Source organism: Zalophus californianus, chromosome 3 (assembly GCF_009762305.2).
Source record: "Zalophus californianus isolate mZalCal1 chromosome 3, mZalCal1.pri.v2, whole genome shotgun sequence".
NCBI lineage: Eukaryota > Metazoa > Chordata > Mammalia > Carnivora > Otariidae > Zalophus > Zalophus californianus.
Genome location: NC_045597.1, coordinates 109,629,618 through 109,654,217, shown reverse-complemented (window position 1 = coordinate 109,654,217; position 24,600 = coordinate 109,629,618). Strand labels below are relative to the sequence as shown.

The 24,600-nt window shown below is 38.0% G+C and overlaps 1 protein-coding gene across 1 annotated transcript in view; it reads right to left on the bottom strand.

Annotated features, from left to right (window-relative positions):
* The window catches only part of ARHGAP15 (Rho GTPase activating protein 15), a 610,094-nt gene that overhangs the window by 508,604 nt on the left and 76,890 nt on the right, over positions 1-24,600 (bottom strand). The window contains exon 4 of the mRNA XM_035726444.1: positions 10,547-10,608. Coding sequence (XP_035582337.1) covers positions 10,547-10,608 — 62 coding nt within the window. The remainder of the gene's footprint in view (positions 1-10,546; positions 10,609-24,600) is intronic.

The following is a 24,600-nucleotide window of genomic DNA, read 5'->3' as shown; positions in this document are numbered from 1 at the left end:
AAGAAATCATTCATAGATATTTTATCAGCAACATTTGGAAAGAGTAGAGACTGTATTTTTAACTAGTCTTCATAAAAGTCTTTTCTTTATTAGAATCTATAGGTGGTATGGAATTTGGGTAATAATAAAGACATTCTGTAATTTTTAAAAATCATGGCATTTATAATAAATATTTCTCATTTGGAGATCTTCACAAAATCTTTTTCAAGTACTAAAACTCCAATTTTTGTGTATCCATGTCCCCTACTTTAGAGGCTGTTTCCACGGCAGGCCAAAAATAGCATAGTAAAAACAGAAATCAGAACCCCTCCCTTCATTGTTACTTCTCTTCATTGTTTCAGTATATTTCAGAATCTGAAAAACTAACCAGCTAATGTCATTGCCTAATTCAAAAAAAAAATTTTTTTAGAGAGAGAGCGGAGGGGGAGGGAGAGAGAATCTTAAGCAGGCTCCATGCCCAGTGAGGAGCCCTACATGGGGCTCGATCTCACGACCCTGAGATCATGACCTGAGCCGAAATCAACAATTGGCACTTAACCAACTGAGCCACCTAGGCAGCCCCAAAATATTTTTTTAATGTTGAATCTCACTAGAAATCAAAGAAATGCCAATGAAAACAGTGAAATGATTTTTCCCTCTTTGCCAATCAAATTGGCAGGAATTAGAAGGACTAATACCAAGGGTTACTGAAAGGGTGGAGAAATGGATTCTCCCATAGAATTTTGGTGGGAGAGTACATGAGTACATCTTCCTGGAGTGAATTTGGCAATATGCTTTTTTAAAAGAATCTTTTAAAACATGTTTGTTTTTTGACTAAACAAGTTCACTCCTATGAATTTGAGTTTATCCTAAAGTAGTCATCTCATAAGTTGTTAAGTCTGTGGGCACAAGAATGAAGCGCATTGTTATTTCTTAATTGTGCACCTATTAAAATATATCTTAAAAGATTAGTTGTATAAATTGCACGTAATAGGTTCCTATAATGAAATAATAAACCCTATGCTATAAAAGAATACTGATACGGGAAGATTTTAATAAAGACCATAATACAATATGTAGTTTCTTTAGTTCATTTGCTTAAGACTGTACCCACCCCACTCTGAGCCCCTTCTGATGATTAATTCTCATTCATCAGAAGTTCAAATATCATGTCCTAAAATGCCATCCATGACTTCCTTGCACAGCACTTACAATAAATGAAAAAATAATTGTTGTATATTTCACCTCTATCTTTCCCCATCCTAAAAAAAGCCTCGAAATGATCAAGAGCATTTCGTGCTTCCAAAAGTATTCCCAAGTGCCTAGCACAGAGGCACTACATAACATATTAACTGAGTTGATGACTGATGATTGAACTTCAGGCATGGGGAGAAAGAGCTGGGTATAACAATAGCTAAATCAGGTAATAAAATCACAACTTTTGATTCTCCTTTCTATTTCTTGGTTTTTATCAAATTTCCTGCATTGAACATGTATGACTTCAGCAGTTGTATGTGTATATTTGTGTTCCGAAGATGCCCTCTTGTAGATGGTAAAACACTAAGGAGATTAACGTACTTAAGTTTCTATCCATTATATCATATTGCTGCAGGTGGTTTTGGTTTAACACTCACTTCAAAACAACTGAATTCATCTTATAAAAGTGGTAGAAAAAAAAGTTTACAGAAACTTTATTCAGGTCAATAAAAACCTACACAAAAATATGTTTACAAGACCATTGAGGATCTCTGTGTAGTTATTTCCACTTGCTTCTTAGAATTTAGGGGTTCGAGGGAAGGGACAGTTTTGATTCAGCAAAGTTAATATTTACAACAAGATTAGATTGCTCTTACATGCCTGAAGCTTTCTTAACCATGCACTATTGTGCTAAAAAAAGCCCAACATGATAAACAGAAACAAAACAAACAATATGTATATTCCAACACGCAAATATGAACATTATGTTCTTGGACCCAATTGTCTTCAAATGAAGAGTCCCTTTTTCTGTCAAACAATGAAAAAGGTAGGAAAAACAGCAATGACACAGAAAGCCACATAGACCTTTCCCCCCTTTTCCCCTAGAGCCCACTTCTCCTTTTAGGCACCAAGAGCAGCAAAATGAATCAGAGTAGCCATGACCTTGTCTCTATGCAGGTCATAATATTAGCTGACCCCAGATAGAGAAAAGAAGAACATTGGCAGGACTGCTGGTCTACACTGGGCATCATTTATCTCTACCCCTTATTTTGACATTGTGTGATCAGGGAATATGGAACACCCTCGGACTGATGGAACACATATTTAACCTGCCTGTTATATTTCCCACTATATTTTTCATCTCCTGGCAGGGAGATACTATACCTTATTTGCTTCCAGTCTATAGCAAGCCCTGGATAAATGGTTCTGATTTGAATCTGTTTCAGATGTTGATCGTTTACAGAATGTGTTGGCATTACTCTTCCCTTCCCTAAACTTGGAGCTGGAACTGGTTAGAAATGAAGTTGCATGAAATTCAATTATCTCATGGTTCTTTGTTGGAACTTTGAACTGCTATGAAATGTTCCTTCGTAGGTGAGTGTGATGAACAAGTCAAAGAGGGTAAGAACTGCAGGTCTTGGAACCTTAGTAATATGAATTGCTCTGACACTTTACATGTAGTGCTATTTCATTTTGAATTTATAAATTACAGCATCTCTATGGTGTTAGAATAAAAGTGAAGATTTTTTCCAATTTGCTTGAAATAATTTTATTTCAAAAGGAAGAAGAAATACTGTTAACTTTTTAGATGCCCTACTTTCATTTCTGTTTTTTCTTTAAAAATAAAAATTAACATAAATTATTTTGAGTACCTACTAAAGTTTGATTGCCTACTGGAAGTTTAGCTCCACAAAAAAGATAATGAAGATACTAATATGTCCATTTACTAATACAGAAAATGAGGTTCACAGAGTTTAGGTAATTTACTTAAGGCCAGTTAGATTTAGAGTCTGACTCTGAAGGCTATAATCTGGTCACTAATTTATGCTGTCTTTTTTTTAAAGATTAAGCATTAGTATCTTGGCTCCGGAGATTGTCAATGTCAGATTTCACTATGGTTTTGGTTGAAATGCTCACATTATAAAAGCCAATGTGCACAGCCCATGACAAGGTAGAAGCCATGTAGTCTTCCTTATAAACTCTTTTACCTGATGCTAATTGAAAGGACAGAACAAAGGCCCACCACTTCCAAACTCTCCACTTCCCTTAGAAGTTGCACTGATTTAAAGGAGTCATGCAAAGGACCATTCAACGCCTCAGAAGAAGCTGGAAGCAGGGGGTGTGTTCCTAATGATGGTACCTCTGTCTCTTTCCAGCTGAGGAATTCTGGTCTGTGATGAGCAGACTCCTCTGCAGTCAGTGAAGATCATACAACCAGGAATCAAGGAGTCAAAAGCCTGTAGTCTAGGAGTGGCTGAGAATTCACTAATGGGAACAACTTTTAACCTATGACTTAAGCTAGAACCTGACTCTGTGAATGAGGTGCTCTGGGCATTTGACCATTCTCATTACAGTATCTGTCTGGTTCATTCCCCGTCTGATGGGTTTGGCTTGTGCTTTCTGTCGTTGTCAGGATATCACTGGAAGAGCTCCCTCACCTCGCTACTGTAACACAGGAGCTGCTTGGATGACACTGTCAGCTCTGGAGGGAGTTGTGAAAAGGGTCAGTTGGCAGTTTTGGGCCCTGACTTGAACCTTTAAGGCTTTCTCTCTGCAACCGAATCCTTATAGGTGACTATTGTCCAGTATATTGAAAGACAACTCAGGAAGCGAGTTACTCCTACAAACTTTAAGGCCTTAGCCATAACAGGTAAGTCTCACGGTTTCTTATGAGAATTTTAAAATAGACCTTTCAAGGATGAAGCAGTTTTCAGAATGGAGAGAAAGTCCTTCTATTCCCCTATCTTCTCCAAAGAAATAGACATCATCCCTAACCTCTTGGAGCTTTTTTTACTTCTGAGAAAGTATCTGACATTTAGTAGGTGCTCATTAAAGGTTTTTGAGCAAAAGAATATATGGACTCACAAATTTCAGAGGGTCACACCTCTAGATTTTTCCTGCTCTGTGGTTACTGTTATTCACTAACAAGCACAACAAAAGCACGAATCTCCTGTATTTCTCTTCTCTGTTCCTTAGTTCCCTCGTGTTTTGATATGTCATTCCTAGTATTAAAACAAAAAAACAACTATCTATTCCTTCTGGTTTAGTATATTTTCTTCTAATTTATAATTCTACTGACAATACCTGAGCTTTCTCCTGAGGTCTTTCTGACCTCTCAGACGTGTGTCAGTAAGATGAGCTCTTATGCATCCATTTGTCCCCACTCTGTGCTAGGGATTCCACTTGGTATTTTGGACATGTCAAGTAATTAAAACACAAAGCCAGTCACCGGTATCTATTGAGCACCTACCACACAACAGTCACAAGTCTAGAACTATATAAAGGCCAATAAGAGAGACCTCATGGAGTTTCCCTTTAACTCAGGGGGACACACGCAATGAACATGGAAACACATGGTGCTGGGAGGTGGGTGATACCTCATATTACAGATGAGCAAACCGAAACTCTGTGAGTCTACATCCTACCCAAGGGCATAGAACTCATAAATATGGGAGTCAAGCCAGGTCTCCCGGACCCTGAAGACCACATTCACTCCACTGTATCAGTTATCTCCAGAGCAGCTGGCATGCAGCTCTCCCTGAATCATTTTGAGCATGTCTACGCAGAGCCTCAGTGTAGGCTCTGAGAAAGGAAGATAAAGAACTTTTGTCAAACAAGCCCTTAAAAGTCTTTCTCCTTGGAGCCTGACTTGGGATGTTGCAGGCCCTTTCTTCCCTACCTTCCCATGATGGCTAGCAGGTAAATTTGTCCATTGATGGGGGCCAATTAATGCCTCACCAACTCATCATCTAAGCAGTACGGACATTTTTTTCTATTTTTCCACACAGAGGAAAAAAAAACACCAACTATTGGATAGATGTAGGGCTGAGGAAGACACAGAGCTCAGGAAATATTCAACCTCAGTAAGTCAGAGGTGTTAGGAATAGGTGGACAGTCTCCCCACAAATTTAGGATAACAGTCAGGTGAGGTATTGATATTGATACTAGTGATTCAATGCAGGAAACAGATTGCCGCTCAAGAAATGCAAGTATTTATTTTATTTTTCTTTTGACCAAAAAAAAAAAAAAAAATCACGCTGACGGTGGGAAAAGGTGCTTACTACAGTTAGGAGGGGGAAGAATTAAATTTGAATAACAACTATTTACATGTATGCAATTGGTGGGACATTTTATCCAAGTGAGACACTTCACAAAACTTTCCTAAAACAAATCCCTGGCTGTAGAGGTGGGAGGGGGGAAAATCCCCCAAACCCAAAAAACAACACAGCCATCAGTCTGGCAGAAAACTCTTTGCATTCTACAGAATGGACACCGGGTGGCAGCACATAATAACAGCAACTTTGTAACGGCTTCTCTGAAGACAGCTTGATGGAAAATAGTTCTTAAAATATTCATTACCATTATAAGAATTTGTTAGCTTGAGCTCAGGTTTCACACATTCATTTGTTTTATATCCTACACCCACCTCTCCCATGGTTCCTTTAGGTAATGACAGGTGGCCATCCAAAAGTCAGAGGAAAATACATATGAGACAACTTCATAAATTTCAGACTTTCCTGGGCCACCTGCCTTTGTTATCTGACTTGATCACACTGGATTTGACATGATTCCCCTCAGTGGCGGGAGTGAAAGTGATTTACTCTAGAGGCCCTGACAGATTGCGCATAAAATCCCTTGGTCACTGTTAAGAGTTCTTACTCATTCTCAAACTGGTAGGTTGGGAAATTATTTCTTCTCTCTCATACTCTAAGTCTCTTGTAAATTGCCACTGCTAAAAGTGGGCCAAAGAGACACTGCAGTATAAATGCACACATCTCTGTCAGTATTGCAAGAAATGTAAAATCTTGATATATCCGAAGAGTTATCAGATGTTGGAAATTATAACAGAGCATATGAAGGAAATCCTAAAACTAAAACAAACCTTTACAACTTAACTTCTGTATTCTGTACTATCCAAATCTTCCCTCCCGTCCTCACTACTGAGCATAAAAGGAGAGAATGACAATTCAGCCTGGAAGAATTTACTGGGATCCTGAGCAGAAAGTGCTAAAGAAAAAATAAGTTCACATTAGCAGGGTACTTTGGCATCATGTTCTAAGGAAGTCTCTTCTGAGGAACAACTGTTCAAAAAAAAAAAAAAGAAAGAAAGAAAAGAAAAGAAAAAAGAAAACAAATAAAAACAAAGGTCTCATAGTTCTGGGCTCTGGGATGAAAATGACCACTAGTAGAAATAAACACTGTACTACCTTCACTTCTTTTCCTCACATACCCCTCTTCTGCTCATCTTTTCACCCCCAAGTACTTTCCATGCCCCCAGAGGGACGGCTAGATGTGATCAGCTGTGCAGAGCCACCAGGGAGATGATGAAGGGGCAGGCATGAAGTGAAAGTGACAGGCATAGATGGAGACATAGTGTCCACACTGTCAGGTGCCTTTTGTAAAGGAAAGTATTGAAAATAGCTTTTCACTGGGGTCTCACAGAGTTTCAGAGAGACCTGGGCTGCTACTTAGTTTGGGGGATGGAAGTCCCAAAATGAAGGACTTCCTAAACTAAAACATGGAAAAGTAAAACATATTTTCAATGTTAACAATTAAAAAAATTAAAGTTGAGTGCTGAATGTATTCAGCTTTCAATCCTGTCTGTGTATCATGTGGTAATTTATAGAACGCCATTTCAAGACAAGGCTAAACTTACAGCCATTTATGAATGGAAGATATAGCCAATGAGTTCTCCTTCCTTTTACCCACTCTTGTTCATGTTCAGAGAGAGGTCAAACTTTTCTTAGAGAGAAAGAAAAATATATAAAAGAGGGAAGCTAAACAAAAAATCTGGTACTAACTATGTATACAATAAGGTTCAGGAGAAAGGAGAGGTTAATACCAGTGATTAATTTTCTTCATTTGTAAAATTGAAAGTAAAATAATAATATAGCCTATCTTAGAGTATCATTTCAGTATTATGAAGCATTTAGCTAAACTTGACAGAGTAAGCATTTAGTAATACTGCTTATTAACTCAGTAAAATGTATAACAGATATAAAGTACCTTGATAAGTGGGCAAAAGGCAATCAAAAGGCATTTATATTAAAAATACAAACGATAGCAACTATGGTATACTATTTAATATTTACTAAATTTTCAGTGGCATAAAAACTACACAATTTTTCAAGGTTATGATTAAACTGACCATTTTGTTACTAGCTACAAAAACATACCGACTCATTGGACAAAGCAATATGGCAATCCATAACATTAAAAAAAAAGGTTATGTGATTTAATCAAGTATTTCAGGCTTAGCATTTATCTTAAAAAAATCAAAGAAACATTGACAAACAATAGGAGTTTTGCTGCAATTATAACTATTTTAGTATAAAGCTGGAATCAACTTAAAATTCAAATAAAAGAGAAGTATAGGAATGGTCTGGTATAGTACAGTGCCATCAACCTGACGGGATATTACATGTTATTAAACATGGTGACTACATCTACAGTGTTCAGTTTGTAAAATGTTTATTAAAAAAAACAATAAGGACAAAAATTATGGAACAAGATGGATCAAAGTTAAAGATTTTGGGTCATTGAGGGCTTTCATCAGCAAGGTAAATAGAGAGTGAGAGACTTGGAGGAGATATTTACAAAGTCCAAAGTTCACAAGGTTATGATTACCTTGATGATATTAGGAATTCTTTCAAAAATAAAGTGAGAAAACTAACAGAAAATAGTTGAAGTTGATACCTAGGCAATTCTCAGAATGCGAAACCTGACTAACTCTAAATGGATGAAGTGATGCTCAACTGATTTGCCAATGAGAGGAAGAAAAATAAATGTAACACTGTAGTAACATTATCTCGCCATCGACTTGCAAAACTAAGAGTTACATAATGCTGGGTGACGAGATGATGGCAGGACAAGCTGCCTTGTCCTTTGCAGGAGTGTGAACTCATGCGCTCATCCAGGAGGAAGTCTGGCTGCAGCACTCAATGGCTTTATAAATGTGTGTGTCTTACCACCAAAGCAATCCTTCACTCCTGGGTATATGCCCCGGAGACAATACCTAATGGGTGCGTAAGGAGACATATATGTGTGGCTTATTGCAATGTTGTTCAGGGGACGGAAGGGGTTAGGGACAATTCAGGGGTCCACTACTGAGAGATTAAGTAAAACGTGGTGTATGGACACAATGGCAAAATGGGCAGCAGTTGGAAGAAGTGAACTCATTTTAATATATAGATACAGATCCATGTCCAAACACTAACACTGAATAAAAGTAATAAGAAACAGAAGGAAGTTTATAACACAAAAAGGCTTATGCAATTTAGGACACATTCACAAACTCACAACTATACACTATTTACTAGAATGCCACACATACAACCACATGCGTATATGGAGAGTGGATGTGATGAACATACATTCTACAGGGGATTGAAGTGAGGGTTGGAGACTGAGGATAAAATAAAACCAGCTAGGGGTCTTGCCCGGAATGATGATAATACAAAGCCAACACTGAGCAGTAAAATCAACTCAGTTCTGTGCACCTGATGTTAAAAAAAAAAAAACTAAAATGTATATAGCTTTAAATGAAAAAAGCTGAAAGAATGCATAATTGTATGCAAACTGATTGAAATAACAATAAAACAGAGTACAAGCTAATGTTTATATGAATTTAAACTAGAGCACGAAAATGATTTGCAAACTGATTAAAGTAACAACAAATGAAACAAATACAAAATGGTATACACGCTGATTGAAACTGTCCAAAAATGTATTCATGTGAGATAGTTGGGGAAAGGGCCTGGCTCTGCTCCTCTGTTTTTTCTTGACATCACCCACCAGGAAAAAATTTTATAAGGATGGTTGACAGGCAAAACCGGGGCATCATCTTTATTTTCTGGAATTCCTCTCAGTATCTCCTCCTCTCCCATGTATGAGGCTTTCCTTTCAGCTCTCACCTCCTCTGCCCTACCAAGCCCCAGTGAAAGCTGAACTTAGACAAGTCCTCAGGTCTTTTTCTGTCCCTCTTTAGACTTTGTGAGCACGTAACTGGTAAGGTAAGAGAAGGTCTTCACTTGTTTATCTCGGGAAGAGTCGTTGCTGTACCCTCAGCACTACTCCCTTGGGCTGGCGTAATTGCGATTGAGGTCTAAGGAAAAGGAGTCAAAAAATCATCCTGGTGTCCTTTCAGAGTCCAACACTTTAAGCCAGATTCTCCACTGGGGTAGGGACCAGTCCGGTCTCTTAAAGCAGCCTTGCATTTGACCTTCTGTCCTATTCATGTCTCTCCTGGACCCGACGAGGAAATGTGACTGCAGGGTTGCTATACAGAAGCAGTGTAGACGAGGGTTCAAGGCCCTGTTTACCATCCCACAATAAAACACAACGTAAGCCAAAAGTAGAGTGCGTTCTTTAAAATTGAAATAGCTCTTTTAAGCAGCAGAATTACGGATGATTGTTTTCTCCAGTTTTACTTCTTTTAAATAAATATATACATACTCCATTACAGGCAGCAAACAAAAGCATACTTCATGGTCTATTGTTGGCCAGAGTGTCATTCCAGTAATGAATTGCATTATACAATTAACAAGTGTCCCATTGTGTAGCTAATTAGTACATTCATCCTTTATGGTTTTAACTGTTAATAATACAGTCATAAGTGAATGACTTGTCTCCCGATTTGAGCACCTTCTACATATCTTTGTAGCTTACATATCACCTAGCACAAAGCTAAGTATATAATAGTACGTATTCGAGAAATAGGAAACATTCTAAAATGGAAATGGTTATTTCTAAATATCCCATCCATAGAGAATGTCTAGCATCTTTCTCTACCTATCAACCTCATTTTTTCCTTCCATGTTTTTCTTGGTGCTGTTGCATGGGGAATTCTTATTTTCTTTTTCTACTTTCTCTTACTGACTCTGTGTTCATTTCACCTCAAATGCGGCAACGTTCAACTTTTTATCTGACAGAATAATTTTATTTTCCTTTTTTACTCAAATGACTTTTATCTGAGCAGCAAATGTATTTCAAACCCCCCAATCTTCAAAAATGATGCTCCCAGTGTATTGTAGGGAGATTTTTATATACTGCAAAATGAGAGCACTCATCCTTTAATCTGTTAATCTCAAAAATCAAGGCCCATTATCTTATTTATTTGCATGTTTTTTTAAGATTTCAAGTTCCAGGAGGACAAGAAGCACCTCATTTAATATTATGTGCAACAATATAGAGTGTAGTGCTTTATTGGAAAACTGTAATTATAGTGAAAATAATGTTGATCATAGTGATAGCAGAGGGAAATATTCTAGTCTCGTACCATAGGGCCTTCCTTTCTAAACAGCAGTGACACAAATTGAGGAGATGGAGAACTATCATAGTTATGTAAAGGTGAATTAAGGAAGTTTATTACCTTAGTTTCTTTCCACCATCTGCAATTTTAGCTTTCTGAAGATAGCCTTCTTTTTCAACCATCTGCAAGAAGAATGCATATATTAAAACTGTGACAAACTCCTATGCATTATTATTTTGAATGAACCTATGCTTTCCAACAGTCATTGCAGTGATGGAAGTTTCCAGTCATAGAACTTCATTAATAATGCATATATAGCTTATGGGAAGTGCCTGCAAGATCATAGTCATTACAAGCCGTTAAATATCCAAAAGAAAGATTACAAAGAGTAACGTGAATGATTTGTTAGATGTTGATACACCTTTACTCACTTTTCCTTCTGGGCATTGAAGTCACTTGCTTACAAAACTGATTAAAAATGGCAAAACAAAAACAAATTTAATAATGCCTTCCTTAATTTTACTGATCATCCTTAGAAAAGTTCTTCCTTTTTTTTTTTTAAAAGATTTTATTTATTTATTTGACAGAGAGAGAGACACAGCGAGAGAGGGAACACAAGCAGGTGGAGTGGGAGAGGGAGAAGCAGGAACAGAGGAATGGGTAAAGAAGATGTGGTATATATATATATATATATATATATATATATATTATGCAGCCATCAAAAGGAATGAAATCTTGCCATTTGCAACAACGTGATGGAACTGGAGGGTATTATGCTGAGCGAAATAAGTCAATCAGAGAAAAACATGTATCATATGACCTCACTGATATGAGGAATTCTTAATCTCAGGAAACAAACTGAGGGTTGCTGGAGTGGTGGGAGGTGGGAGGGATGGGGTGGCTGGGCGATAGACACTGGGGAGGGTATGTGCTATGGTGATCGCTGTGAATTTTGTAAGACTGTTGAATCACAGATCTGTACCTCTGAAACAAATAATACATTATATGTTAAAAAAAAAAAAAAGAAGAAGATAGCAGGAAGGGAAAAATGAAGAGGGGGAAATCGGAGGGGGAGACGAACCGTGAGAGACGATGGACTCTGAGAAACAAACTGAGGGTTCTAGAGGGGAGGGTGATGGGGAGATGGGTTAGCCCGGTGACGGGTATTAAAGAGGGCACGTACTGAGTGGAGCACGGGATGTTATACGCAAACAATGAATCATGGAACACTACATCAAAAACTAATGATGCAATGTATGGTGATTAACATAACATAATAAAAAAAAAACAACAACAAGGGTTTTAAAATCAAACAGACCTCCATTTTAAATCTAAATCTTACAACTATTTTGTAAGTATACAACCTTGGGTAAGTGACTTTTTTTTCTCACTTATAAAATGTAGAAAATGATATTTTATTCACTAAGGGGTTATTGGAGGATTATATTTGATATTGTATAGAAAATGGTCAGGTACCTCTTAAGCCTTCTCCCGCCATAAGAATCCTATTCTATTTTAATAGTCAAATATTATAATAAAGTATCATATGTTTATACAGTTTCTAAAATTGCTATATTCCCATACCTCATACTGTACCAAATACATTAATGTATAGTATGTCACAATGTTTCTGTGAAGGAAAATTGTGGGAAAACATTTCTGAAATGCATACTAAGTCACAGGAATTGAACTAGATGCTGACTATAACTTTTGCCTTTTTATAGAAACAAAAAGTGAAGTTCAGGGAGGTTAAGTGACTCATTTGAACTTGCTTGCCAATAACTGAATAAATATGTGTCTCAAATAAAAAAAAAAAGTTACCTAAGATCAAAGGACCACATTCCCTCAATTCCACCCTATATGCTTTCCCCTTCACTGTAATACTCCACCCCACCATGTCTCAAACCCATAAACTCCTAAACACATTAAATCTACTTTAAAATGCAATTTGTCTGTCTGTTGTTAGAGGGTCCTTCCAAGATTCCCCTGTAACCTCCTTTAGGTGCCCTTGTCCCAAATCCCCATTTTTATTCTGCCATTATCACTATCATAGCATTTATTGGGTCATATTATAATTGTCCATTTACAGTAGTGCCCTCTTATCTGCAGAGGAGACCAAGACCTCAAGACTCCCAGTGGATGCCCAAAACCATGGATAGTACCGAACCATGTTTATACTATGTTCTTTCCTATACATACATACTTGAGATAAAGTTTAATTTATAAATTAGACACAGTAAGAGATTAACAACAATAGCTTAGAATAAAATGAAATAATTATTATAACAATTATTATAATAAAGGTTAGGTGAATGTGGTCTCTATCTCTCAAATATCCTATTGTACTATACTCACCCTTCTTCTTGTGATGATGTGAGATGATAAAATGCCTACGTGAGGAGATGAAGTGAGAGGAATGATGTAGACATTGTGACATAGCATTAGGCTAGTAGACATTGTGACATAGCATTAGGCTACTATTGACCTTCTAACGATATGTTGGAAGGAGGGTTATCTACTTCTGGACTGCGATGGACCATGGGTAACCAAAACCACGGAAAGTGAAATCGTGGATGAGGGGGACTGCTGTATGTGGTTGTACCTGCACCTGTGTTGTGATTACCTTTCACCCCAGATTCCCAGCACCTACAGGGCTTACTGACACCAGTGATCACAACTATAAATATTGTTTAAACAAATTAGTGGATGCATGAGTGACTATTTTAATGTTTTTAAAAATCTTTATAGAAAACTGAAAAAGCCGGGTGCCTGGGTGGCTCAGATGGTTAAGCGCCTGCCTTCGGCTCAGGTCATGATCCCAGGGTCCTGGGATCGAGTCCCACATTGGGCTCCTTGTTAAGCAGGGAGTCTGCTTCTCCCTCTCCCTCTGCCTTTCCCCCTGCTTCTTCTCTCTCTGTCTCTCCTGCAAATGAATAAATAAAAATCTTTAAAAAAAAAGAAAACTGAAAAAGCCAAAAAATCCATCTACCTATACAGGTGAAAGGAAGAGATATTTGGGGATAAATGAGTTGTCCCAAACCACTAAGATTTCACCAGTTAATGAATTGGCTATTTACAAGACTTACTCTGACGTAGGTAAGATCTTTTCTGGCTTGTTCATTATTATATTCCTAATACAAAGGACAGCATTTGCCTTTTAAAATCTATTTGATGAATACATTTTTAATAAATAATGATGAAGTATGAAGATACTAATAATGATTCATAGCAAAGTTTTTTCACATATCTACATTTCTAGAAAATTCCTTCTACTTCAGCATGTTCTCTACAGTCTAAAAGAGTCTACAGAGGTCTCTTGGATAATTTTTAGACTCATGATGGTCAATGGTGTATTTTTTGTACTTGGCTGCATCTATTTGTTTTTCCCACTTTTATTTTATGTATATTGCCCTTTTTGTCCTCAGTGCCAGAAAATTTTGTTTGTCTACCCCTCTGAAACCCATATAATAAGTTCAGGGTTTAACACTGGACATCACTGGTTTCTACAAATGTTTGGAAGAAAAACGTTTTCAGTAGCAATTAGCATCACAGAGATGGTCCCTTTCTTTAGTAATGTATATTGAGAAATTTTGTTGCGTAACCATAGACAAATTTTATTGTTTTATTAAAGCTTTCTCCCGATGACAATAAAATAGTTACCAAAAGTCTGAATTTATCTACCAAAAAACTACAAAACTTCTCAACCCATCATAAAAATCGATGCATGCATTCTCAACTAAGAATATTGCCTTCTTCCCCCCAAAAAATTCACTAAAAGACCACTGGATGGATGTGTAGTGCCCAGAATGTATTATTGATGGACATTTTTTTTTTTAAAGGGAAGAGAAATTCAAAAGGAAAAACCTAATACTCTTTCAGGGAGAAACCAACACAAGCAGGCTTGAGATACACACTTCAAAATTTTCTCTCCTTGAATCTATAAGAAATGTTTCTCCAGATACTCCTGGACTTTTTCAGGATATTGAGATTGAGGCCAGGGGCTGGATTTCTCAGGTTAAGGTTCTATCAGTATCACATCATTGTCATCAAACAGGCTGAGCTAGTTCCCATGGTCTTGGGTCAGTCAAATAGAGTTTCCAGCCACGGACACAGAGAGGCCCCAGAAAAGGGAAAGAGGGGGAGGTGAATAGCAAGTTCGTTTTCTTCTCCTATGTCATCTTCCAAAGTCCAAGCTCCCTTTCAGGTCATTGGAGGCAGCTAATAATCCTCCTATTACATACTCTTACTACACTTACTACTACCACACATGTGTTTATGTGTTTACATGTACTGACATGTAGTTATACACATGTGCAATCATCATGCACGTGTTCCCATTTCTGGGATCATGTGTTCATTTCTCTCAATTGCCTCTTCTATACTCCAGGTACACTCACTCACTCCTTCAACAAATTTTCAATTAGTAACATCCCCTTCCCCTTAAATACTGCTCACAAGGGGATTTCAAAGATTAATAGGACCTTTTTAATCTTATTGGAGCTTATACGCTTGTGAGCTCATATTCCTCTCTTTTGAGGACTGGATACCATACTCCCCTCTAGTCATCTTAGCAACTCAGACCAGCTTCTGTCCTGGAAGAGAAAATTCTAACCAGTCTTCCCACAATGAAAAGCACTGCTTTATGGTAAGTCCCCTGCTGGCAAGCAATGGTTCCATGAGGTAGATTTAATTACTTTATTATTTCTTGTCATGATGCTTTGAAATAACTCACCATGTTTCAGGCACTAGAAATCAGTTATTCTGGAAGGCTCATAGGAGCTGAAAGAAGTATTAAAACAAGCAGAAGATTGCTATGTATTTTGTTTGTGGGTTTATATATGGTTCCATATTAATTATTCTAATTATTTATTCCTACTCTAATGTTAATCCCATGGTTTGAAGGGATGATAATCTTTAAATAACAGTAGAGTATGCTGGTCATCTAAGGCTCAGATGGTCTTATCTCTAGTAATTTAAAAAATTATGTATAGCTTTATGTCTAAATTTAGGATACTAAATGCCAGGTTCCAGGCCAACTTGAAGTTCTTTAAAGTACAGGCACTCCCTGAACTTTGTATACTTAAGAAATGTCAACCAATCTTTAGATGCTGAATCTGGCTTCTTGAGCTATTTGTCCAATGTCCCTTGGAAGCCCTATTTAATGTTAAGTGGCAGGGAAGATCAGCAATTTGTCCAGATTGGATGCCAGCCAGTCTGCTAGCACTGAAGAAGTACACAGCAGACACAACTGCGCTGAGGTATAGATGAGAAGAATGAATGGCAGTGGGATGCCCAGATAGCACCTGTTTATCAACCTCAGTTGGAGGCTACAGACAAGACGGGAGTGCAGAAGACAACCTGTGATTAATGGCAACAATTGTGGGAGAAAGACCAGCCTGTAACCGTAAGTACAGACACCACCATTTATTATGTGAAGACTTCATGTTGTTCTCAGATAAAAGAAGTCGAATCGAAAAGAACAGGCTTTTATCCACACCAGTCCACCACAAGAATTCTGTTAAAATGCATCTTTATGAATAGAAATGAACTGAATTGAAGACTTTCCCCAGATTTTGATGAGAAGGGACTGACCTTTTTTTTTTTTTTTTTTTTTGGGAAGGGATTGACTTTTAACACCAGAATCACACAGCCCTTATGTTTTACAATATTTGCTCTGTTGATGTATTTAAGTTATTGTTATTTTACTCTTTGTTCTGCTTCTGTTCATTGGCAACCCTCTGACTCCTAATTCAGCTTCTGAGGTCCTCTGATGTATAACAGGGGTGACTTAGGTAATCAGTATATCTCCCATTATAAATTTATAAATCAGAGTTATTGTTTATATATCAGCCCCTTACAAATTCGGGTACTATGAGATAGTTCCAGGGGATCCTGATCATTGAGAAACGAAATCTTTCTAGATCCACAAAGCTGAGGCAGGCCCCATCCCTGAACTGGAGGGAGCTTTCTAAAGTAGTGCTGCCCCGTGAAACTTTCCATATGACTGACTGACCTTCCTCTATGAGAACTCTGCATCATCCCTTTATAACCACAACCCTGGGCCGCTATCATTTCCAAACAGATGTAGCATTTAATTATTTTCCTATTTAATATTAAGGTACCTGCTATATTTTTTTTCTGAACTTTTTATAGATCACAGTACTTTGTGGACAGTATTGTTTGTTTGGATAATTTCTACTAAAAAGCACACATCTGGTTATATCATTTTACTCCCAGATGCTGCTTCTCTTTTTTCCTTTAATCTCTTCTTCATCTCTCCACTATCCACAGAAATAGATATTTCTTCTTTCCATTGGTTTTATTTTTTAATTAATTTTTTATTTTTTTAAAAATTGTTACAACAATTTGTACAATTGTTGTGTACACACACATCATGTGTACAACATGATGTTTTGACATACATAGTGAAATGACTATTAGTCCAGTCAAGTTAATTAACTTATCCATCTCCTCACATAGTTACCTTTTCAAATATTTCTTGTGGTGAGAGCACCTGAGGTCTACTCTCTTAGCAAATTTCCAGGATACACTGCAATATTATTAACTATAATCACCATGCTATATATATTCATCCTACATATCTCCATTGGCTTTCCTTCTTGTGACATTGTCTTCAGTTTGCACCACTCCTTTCTGTGGGACTTGCTGCCTACATTTTTCTTCTCAGTCTCCAGTGATTCCTATCCTGGCTGTAGCTTTATTGCACTATCAGATCGGCTGACCGTGTTTATGGACTTGCAGAGGACACAGTCCATTAAGAATGAAAATGAAAGCGGAGGGGAAAAAAAATCACCTTAAAAATCCAGCTTATCTGTACATCATATAAAGCACTAATTTAAAAAAAAATTAGATGCTTAATTTTAGAACTACTTTACATATACCTCAAGAATGAAATATGGTGCTTTGGCCTAACATAAATACATAATTTACTCTCTATATACGTTTTAAGAGTGGTAAACCAAAATTCAAGTTGGATACAGTGATTACATGAAAAGGAGAGCAGAAAAAAAGCAAAGAAGAATGATTCTCTGTCGTACACGAGCGGTGTCTGGAAAGAGCAACTAAGCATTCTCAGAGAGGCTGGTCTTGATTTCAGGTCTCGGAGTTAGGCATGATTTGCCCATTGCAACTTATTTACACCCATTAGTATATATGTTGTGCAATGCTTTCATGGACATCCTGCCCCTCTCACTTTCTCGGAGGATGAGAGAACATGTTGGGCTTTGGGGTTCTGTTGAATGTCTTGAACCATTTTTCAAATGCTGGGTTTGGCAAAGCACATATTATATGTTGCCAAGTGCTTTTCCCCATCATTTTAAACCCCTGTGTATTTCAAGGGAAATTTTACCCACATGTCTCTGATTTATTTACCCCTAACTCATCAAAATGTCATCTTGAAAAAGTTGCTATTGGATGGTTAAGAACTCCCGTGGTTTTTTCCCTGAGCCTTTCATCTTGTAACCAGTGTGTTTCATCTGGCCTCCACCAAACAGGTCCAGGTTCTGTTTGGGAAACTGGCTGATGAGGGGACATCTCTGTGTCTCAAGAGTTTTCTTCAATCTTCTGGAGGCTTTTCTTGTATCCCATCTCTCCTTCCTCATCCTCGATTTTTTCTTCTTCCCTAAATTATATTTCTTTGTGTCCTTGATTTAAATATGTTGCTCTTTCTTTGCCTGTCATTGGAATTCAGAAAGGAATGGCCTTCCCAGTTCCTGTCTAGGCAATTTATTAGCGTAATTCAATTGTTTCGTTATAACCTAATTTTGTTCTAGGCAGTAAGGAAGAAAGCATTGCTCAATGTTAATAGCTTTTGTTGGTGGTGGTGTGTGTGTGTGTGTTCTTTTTCTCTACTCTAGAGTTAAATGAAATTCAAATGTGGATAGGAGATGTTATTGTAACCTGTTTCTGTCTTTTAATGGCTTGTAATCTCCTTACCATAACCTCAAGACCCTTCATCATCTGAGCACTGCCTCCCACTCCTTGCACCCCCAACCCATTTCCCTTGTTCACTACATTCAAGCCAGTATGGCAGTCTTATAGATTTTTAGTTTTTTAAAGGTTTTATTTATTTATTTGAGTGAGAGAGTGGGAGAGTGAGAGGGAGACGGAGGCTTCCCGCTGAGCAGGGAGCCCGATGAGGGACCCCATCCCAGGCCCCTGGGATCAGGACCTGAGCTGAAGGTGGACTGTTCAACCGACTAGGCCACCCAGGTGCCCCTGGCAGTCTTGTAGTTTTTTAAAATGGACTTTGTTCTGACCTCCAGACCTTTGCACTTGCTGTTCCTCCTATTCATAACCTCTTCTTCTTCGAGTTCTTTGCTGGACAAACTCTGTGTATCCTGCAATCTCAATTTTAATGCCCCATTCAAAGAGTGCTTTTAGGACTCCTTAATCCAGGGTAGGTTAGCCCCTCTTTCATGGGAACTTATTTTTCTGCTGCCATAGCATGTTTTGTCATTTGCATTTAAAGAATGATGCCTTCCTTTACTTGTTTAATACTTCATTCCTAGATTGAAGGAATGAAAGCTCCTCAAGGAAAGGACATGACTATTTAGCATATCCTTGCACACCCCAAACTCAGCATAGCACCTAGCACAGGGATGGCCTCAACAAATACAGGAATTAATAAAGACACTTTTGTTGGAGGAAAGGAAGGGCACGGGAAACAGCAACAACCCGGAGATGGTTTCTATTAGAATTATTAAATTACATAACTTAGTATTAACACACTACCAACTTGAAGGTCTGGGAGGATGTTATTTCAGAAAGCCTAATTTTATCTTACTAAAGTCAAATTTTGAAAGCCTGAAGAGCTTTTGGAATTTTTTTTTTTTTTTTTTTTGCAATTTAAGGAAAGCACAGCCTGATCAATATAATTATTCCCCCAGAGTGGCTGTCCTTTGTTTTAAAATAAGAAAACACTGTATGCTTACAATGTCTTTCATCCTCAAAGCCCTCACATGTATTAATTAATCCACAAAATGATATCTGGCTCCAAAAGGTAGAATCTGAGACTTAAGGTTTATCTGCAAAAGCCTGCTTTGCCCCCAAGCCATGGCAACTTCCTGAGCTCCATCCTACAAATCCTCCTAACATGGGAGGCAGCAGATGATTCTCTAAAACCTGCCACAGGCTTTTGACTCCTGCAGGGTTATCCATAGACTGTCTCATACTCTTTTGATAAAATAAAGATGATAAAAATTTAGCATGTTATAAACATGGTTATTTTTGTCAAGCATTTCTTTAAGGGAAAAAGGGAAAGTGCCCTGAAAATAATTAAGTATCGTGAACAGTTACAACATGAAATATACAAGATTGGGAAACAAACACGTATTAGTATATTTGACGTTTCTTGTTTAAAATCTTTGCTGCATTACAGCACTTGTTAAGCAACCATACGGATTCTCAGAAAATAATTTAGATCTCTTGCATTGATAGCATATGGAGTTGTATACCATGTGGCATGAATGACGTCACCTGTCAATGAACTGGGTGGTTTCTGCCATGAGATTTTAGACTCCAGCTAGAAATGTATTTTTGCCAGTATTCAAAACAAATGCACTATGCTTCTGTTTAACCATGTTGATCATAATCTACTTCATTAAAGGGAGCATTGAGAAGTGAAGCCTGGCTACCGGAGGGTGATAGCATCTATTGGCGCACCCACCATGGCAGATTCCACTTTTGTAAAGTGAATCATTTTTCTCCAAGGGGGTAGATCTAATGAGATACTTTTGCCAGTTATGCTTAAAGCCAAGGCTTCTCATGATTTCTAGAAAATGTTCAGGGGAGTTCTGAAATAAAGGAAATGGGATTTATATAGCAAAAAGTGTTGGACATAAATAAGCTCAAAAATCCATATGGTAAAAATAATGAGTAATAACACCAACTTAAAGAATTTTATTATTTTCTAAAATGTTTTAATGTATACTATTGTATCTATAATAGTTCATCCTGACTGGTACTGCTAAGGGAAACTATTGTGAGAACCTCTGGCTGACTCCAGAAGCAATAGCGTGAAGGAAGGGAGCAGTAGAGATGAAAGTAAGGAACATACCAGATTTGTGGGAAAAAAATATGTGTGTCTAGGTAAAAAATAATATAAGGTTAGATTAGTCAGACACAAAGAAAACTTTAAAGGTTTTAGAAAATAATTCAAGCCTTAGTGTGAATGGTAATGGATAATGAAAATTTAATTAGGGGGGTGCCTAGGTGGCTCAGTTGGTTAAGCAACCGACTCCATTTCGGCTCAAGTCATGATCTCAGGGTCGTGAGATCAAGCCCCAAGCTGGGCTCTGAGCCGGGCGTGGAATGTGCTTGGAATTCTCTCTCTCCCCCTGCCCTTCCCTCTTCTCCCCCCAGCAGGTTTTAGAGCATCTTTCTCGTAAAGAACCTCTACAAATAGCAGGCATATATTTGTTAACATCTGAATCAACAATATAATTTTAATACACCTTTCATATCTTATTATTAAATCAGTTGACACACATGTCCTTTCTGAGCAAGCCCTAGTATCAAAAGCAGTGTAAGGGGAAGTATGGTATAATAAAGAAAATGCAAGTCATGACCCTCTAACTTCAAAGTATTTACAGTGTAACCATGCAACAAGTATATTACCCATGAACTGAGGGTGAACAATACAAAAGAGTGCCAAGATGAAGAAACTAATTGTCACAGAAAATCCAAGCACTCTTAGGGTAAGAGCCATGGCTTAATCATGTTACCATCCCTAGCTTGAGGGTGTGTATTTGGGAGTAGATAATAAATAGGTAAATCAGGAACCATGAGAGAAGTCTATAGACTTGATGTCATAGAGAATAAGAAGCTATTGAGTGCTTTGACAAGGAAAATGAAGTAATGACGGTACCGTTTCCAGAAGACTGGTATGGAATTGCTACACAGGATCCGTGGGAGGAGCACAGTGGAGTCCAGGGGAGAGGTGAGGGCTGCCATCAGAAGCATCTGAAGGCCGGGGCAAGAATGTGTGTATAACCATAAAGAAAAATGTGGGCCCCACACCCATTGCAGAGAAACTGCTTTGGAAAATAATGACTTGCTTAATGGGCTATGGATAAAATAGAGGATCCAAGAAAATGCATTCTAAGCCTGGAGGCATGGTTGCTACTTGTAAAGAGAGGCTTGATGGAAAAGGAAACCATTTTGGGAACAAAGTGATGATGGCTTCAGTCTGGGAGAATTCATTTCTAAGATGATAAGGAGACACAGTAGAACAAATGACTGGCTAGCACTTCAAGATATAGGATGAGATAATGAAGAGAAAGTACACAAGTATAGATCTGTGTATTACAAACTTGCAAGTAAAAATAAAAACCATTAACTATTCCATTTGTACATTAATTTAACACACATTTACTGAGTTCTTACCATGTTCTGGCAAGTGTTATAATCATGGGAATGGAGTTATGAATATAGGAGACAGTACCCCTGATCTCACAGAATATTCTAACAAAAAAAACAAATAAAAAGAAATTGTATAGCATGCCACATGGTGGTAAATTCCACGGGGAAAGTTAAATTAGGATAAGAGAAAAGGAGCGTGAATGGCAATGGTGTGTTTTCGTATTTGTTTATTTGTTTTTAGGGAGGTTAGGAAAGACCTATCTTAAAAGGTGGTATTTGAACAGAGGTTCAAAACAAATGAATGAATGAGCCTTACAATTTTCTGGGCACAAAATGAATCATTTTGGCATAGGAAAGAGCAGGTATAATGGCCCTGTGAGAGAAGGAAGGAGGTCAGCTTGGCTGGAGCAGAATGAGCCAGAAGAAGAAGGGAAAAGGTGAGGCCAGAGAGAGAGCTGATACCGGCAGGGTCTGATAAGATGAACCCTGCATGTCTGTCAGCCTTTACCCTGGGAGATCCCGGAGGCCAGAGAAGAATTTGAATCAAGGAGTGATATGACCTAGCTTACATTTTAACAAGGTCACTCTGGCCCTTGTTTTGAAAATAAAAAGCAGAAAGAGAGGGTGAAAGCAGCACATCAGTTGAGGGCTATTGCAGTAAATCAGGTGAGAGATGACATGGCATAAAGGTAGTGAGAAGAGAACTGATTCTGGTGTATTCTGAAGATGGAGCAAACATCTTAACACATGTTTAAGTTTATGTTATGAGAAAAGATGACCTTAAGAGTTTTGGCTGAAGAACCCTGAAGAATGGAGTTAGGAGTTAGCATCTAGTGAAATGGAGAAGGTTGAAAGAAGCGAGTTTGGGAGAAAATCAGAATCAGCTTGGGATATGTTAAGTTTGAGATGTATGTTAGACATATAAGTGAATATGCCACAACAAACAGTACTGGAGTTTAGAGCAGTGGGCCATGCTGGAGAAGTGGTTAGTGTAACATAATACCTAAAACCGGAGCACTGAATGATACACTGTAGGGAATAAATATAAAGAGAAAGAAGAAAAGTTAAGTTGAGCTACAAGATGAAGATGAACCAGTAAATGTAATGGAAAATGGGTGGCTATTTAATTCATTGGAGATCCATAAGAAAGTGGTTTACTCATGATAGTCACATGAGGAAAGTGTTCCAAAGAGAGTTATCAATTGGGTTAAATTACAAGGTCTAATGAGAAAACTGAGACTTTACCAATAGATTTAGCAATATAGAAGCAATTGATGACCTCGATAGGCGATAAGTGGTTGAGATAAAAGTCTAAATGGAGTTGGTTCAAGAGATAAAGGAGGGGAGAAACTGACCACAATAAAAGTGGACAATCCTTATAAGGAATTTTTAGTCTAAAACAAGGAAAGTAATGGAACAATGGCCAGAATGGAGATGGGAGATCTAGAACATGCAAAATGAATGAAAATAAAAGAACTGAACTAGAAAAATAAATATATTTGGTGTTGAGGATGAGAAAGCCCACAGATAATGGGGGAATTCTCAATCTCAGGAAACAAACTGAGGGTTGCTGGAGTGGTAGGGGGTGGGAGGGATGGGGTGGTTGGGTGACAGACACTGGGGAGGGTATGTGCTATGGTGAGCGCTGTGAATTGTGTAAGACTGTTGAATCACAGACCTGTACCTCTGAAACAAATAATACATTATATGTTAAAAAAAAAAGAAGAGAGTAGGAAGAGAAAACTGAAGGGAAGGAAACCGGAGGGGGAGAAGAACCATGAGAGACGATGGACTCTGCGAAACACACTGAGGGTTCTAGAGGGGAGGGGGTGGGAGGATGGGTTAGCCTGGTGATGGGTATTAAAGAGGGCACATACTGAACGGAGCACTGGGTGTTATACGCAAACAATGAATCATGAAACACTACATCAAAAACTCATGATGTAATGTACAGTGATTAACATAACAATAAAATAAAAATTTTAAAGAAAGATAACGGGGATGGAATAGCAGGGAAAAGATAGGAATAAGGTCATCTAGGTGCTGTATCCTATAAGCCAATGGAACTGGAAGCATGTTGGCCAATGTGAAATCCAATAAGAAGGACAAGCGTGGAGAAAAGGGGTATTATGTTTATCAAAAAGGAGTCATTAATAGAAAGAAGTGTCAGAACATATCAGGAAATTTGGGCTTATATGTTTTTTGTATTTTTGGCTTTTTAAAAAAGATTTTATTTATTCACTTATTTGACACAGAGAGAGAGCACAAGAAAGCACAGCAAGGGGAGCACAGGAGGGGGAGAGGGAGAAACAGACTCTCCCCTGAGCAGGGATCCCAATGCAGGGCTCGATCCCAGGGTCCTGGGATCATGACCTGACCTGTAGGTAGGCAGCCACTTAACCGACAGAGCCACCCAGGGGCCCCAAGGGCTCATATGTTTTTAAGATATTTCTAATACTTCATTCATGTTATTTACAATGTTTCAGGCACCTTTCTAGTCATTGGGATACAATGGAAACAAAAAAATCCCAGCTTTAGTGGGCTTAGAATCCACTGGTAGGGGATTAATTTTTTTCTTTTTCCTTTTTTCTTTAAGATTTATTCATTTATTTGAGAGAGAGAGAGAGAGAGAGAGAAAGAGCATGAGCAGGAGAGGGAGAAGGAGAGAGAAACTCAAGCAGATTCCATACTGAATATAAAGCCCAACACAGGGCTTGATCCCATGACCCTGAGATCACAACCTGAGCTGAAACCAAGAGTTGGATGCTCAACTGACTGAGTCACACAGACAC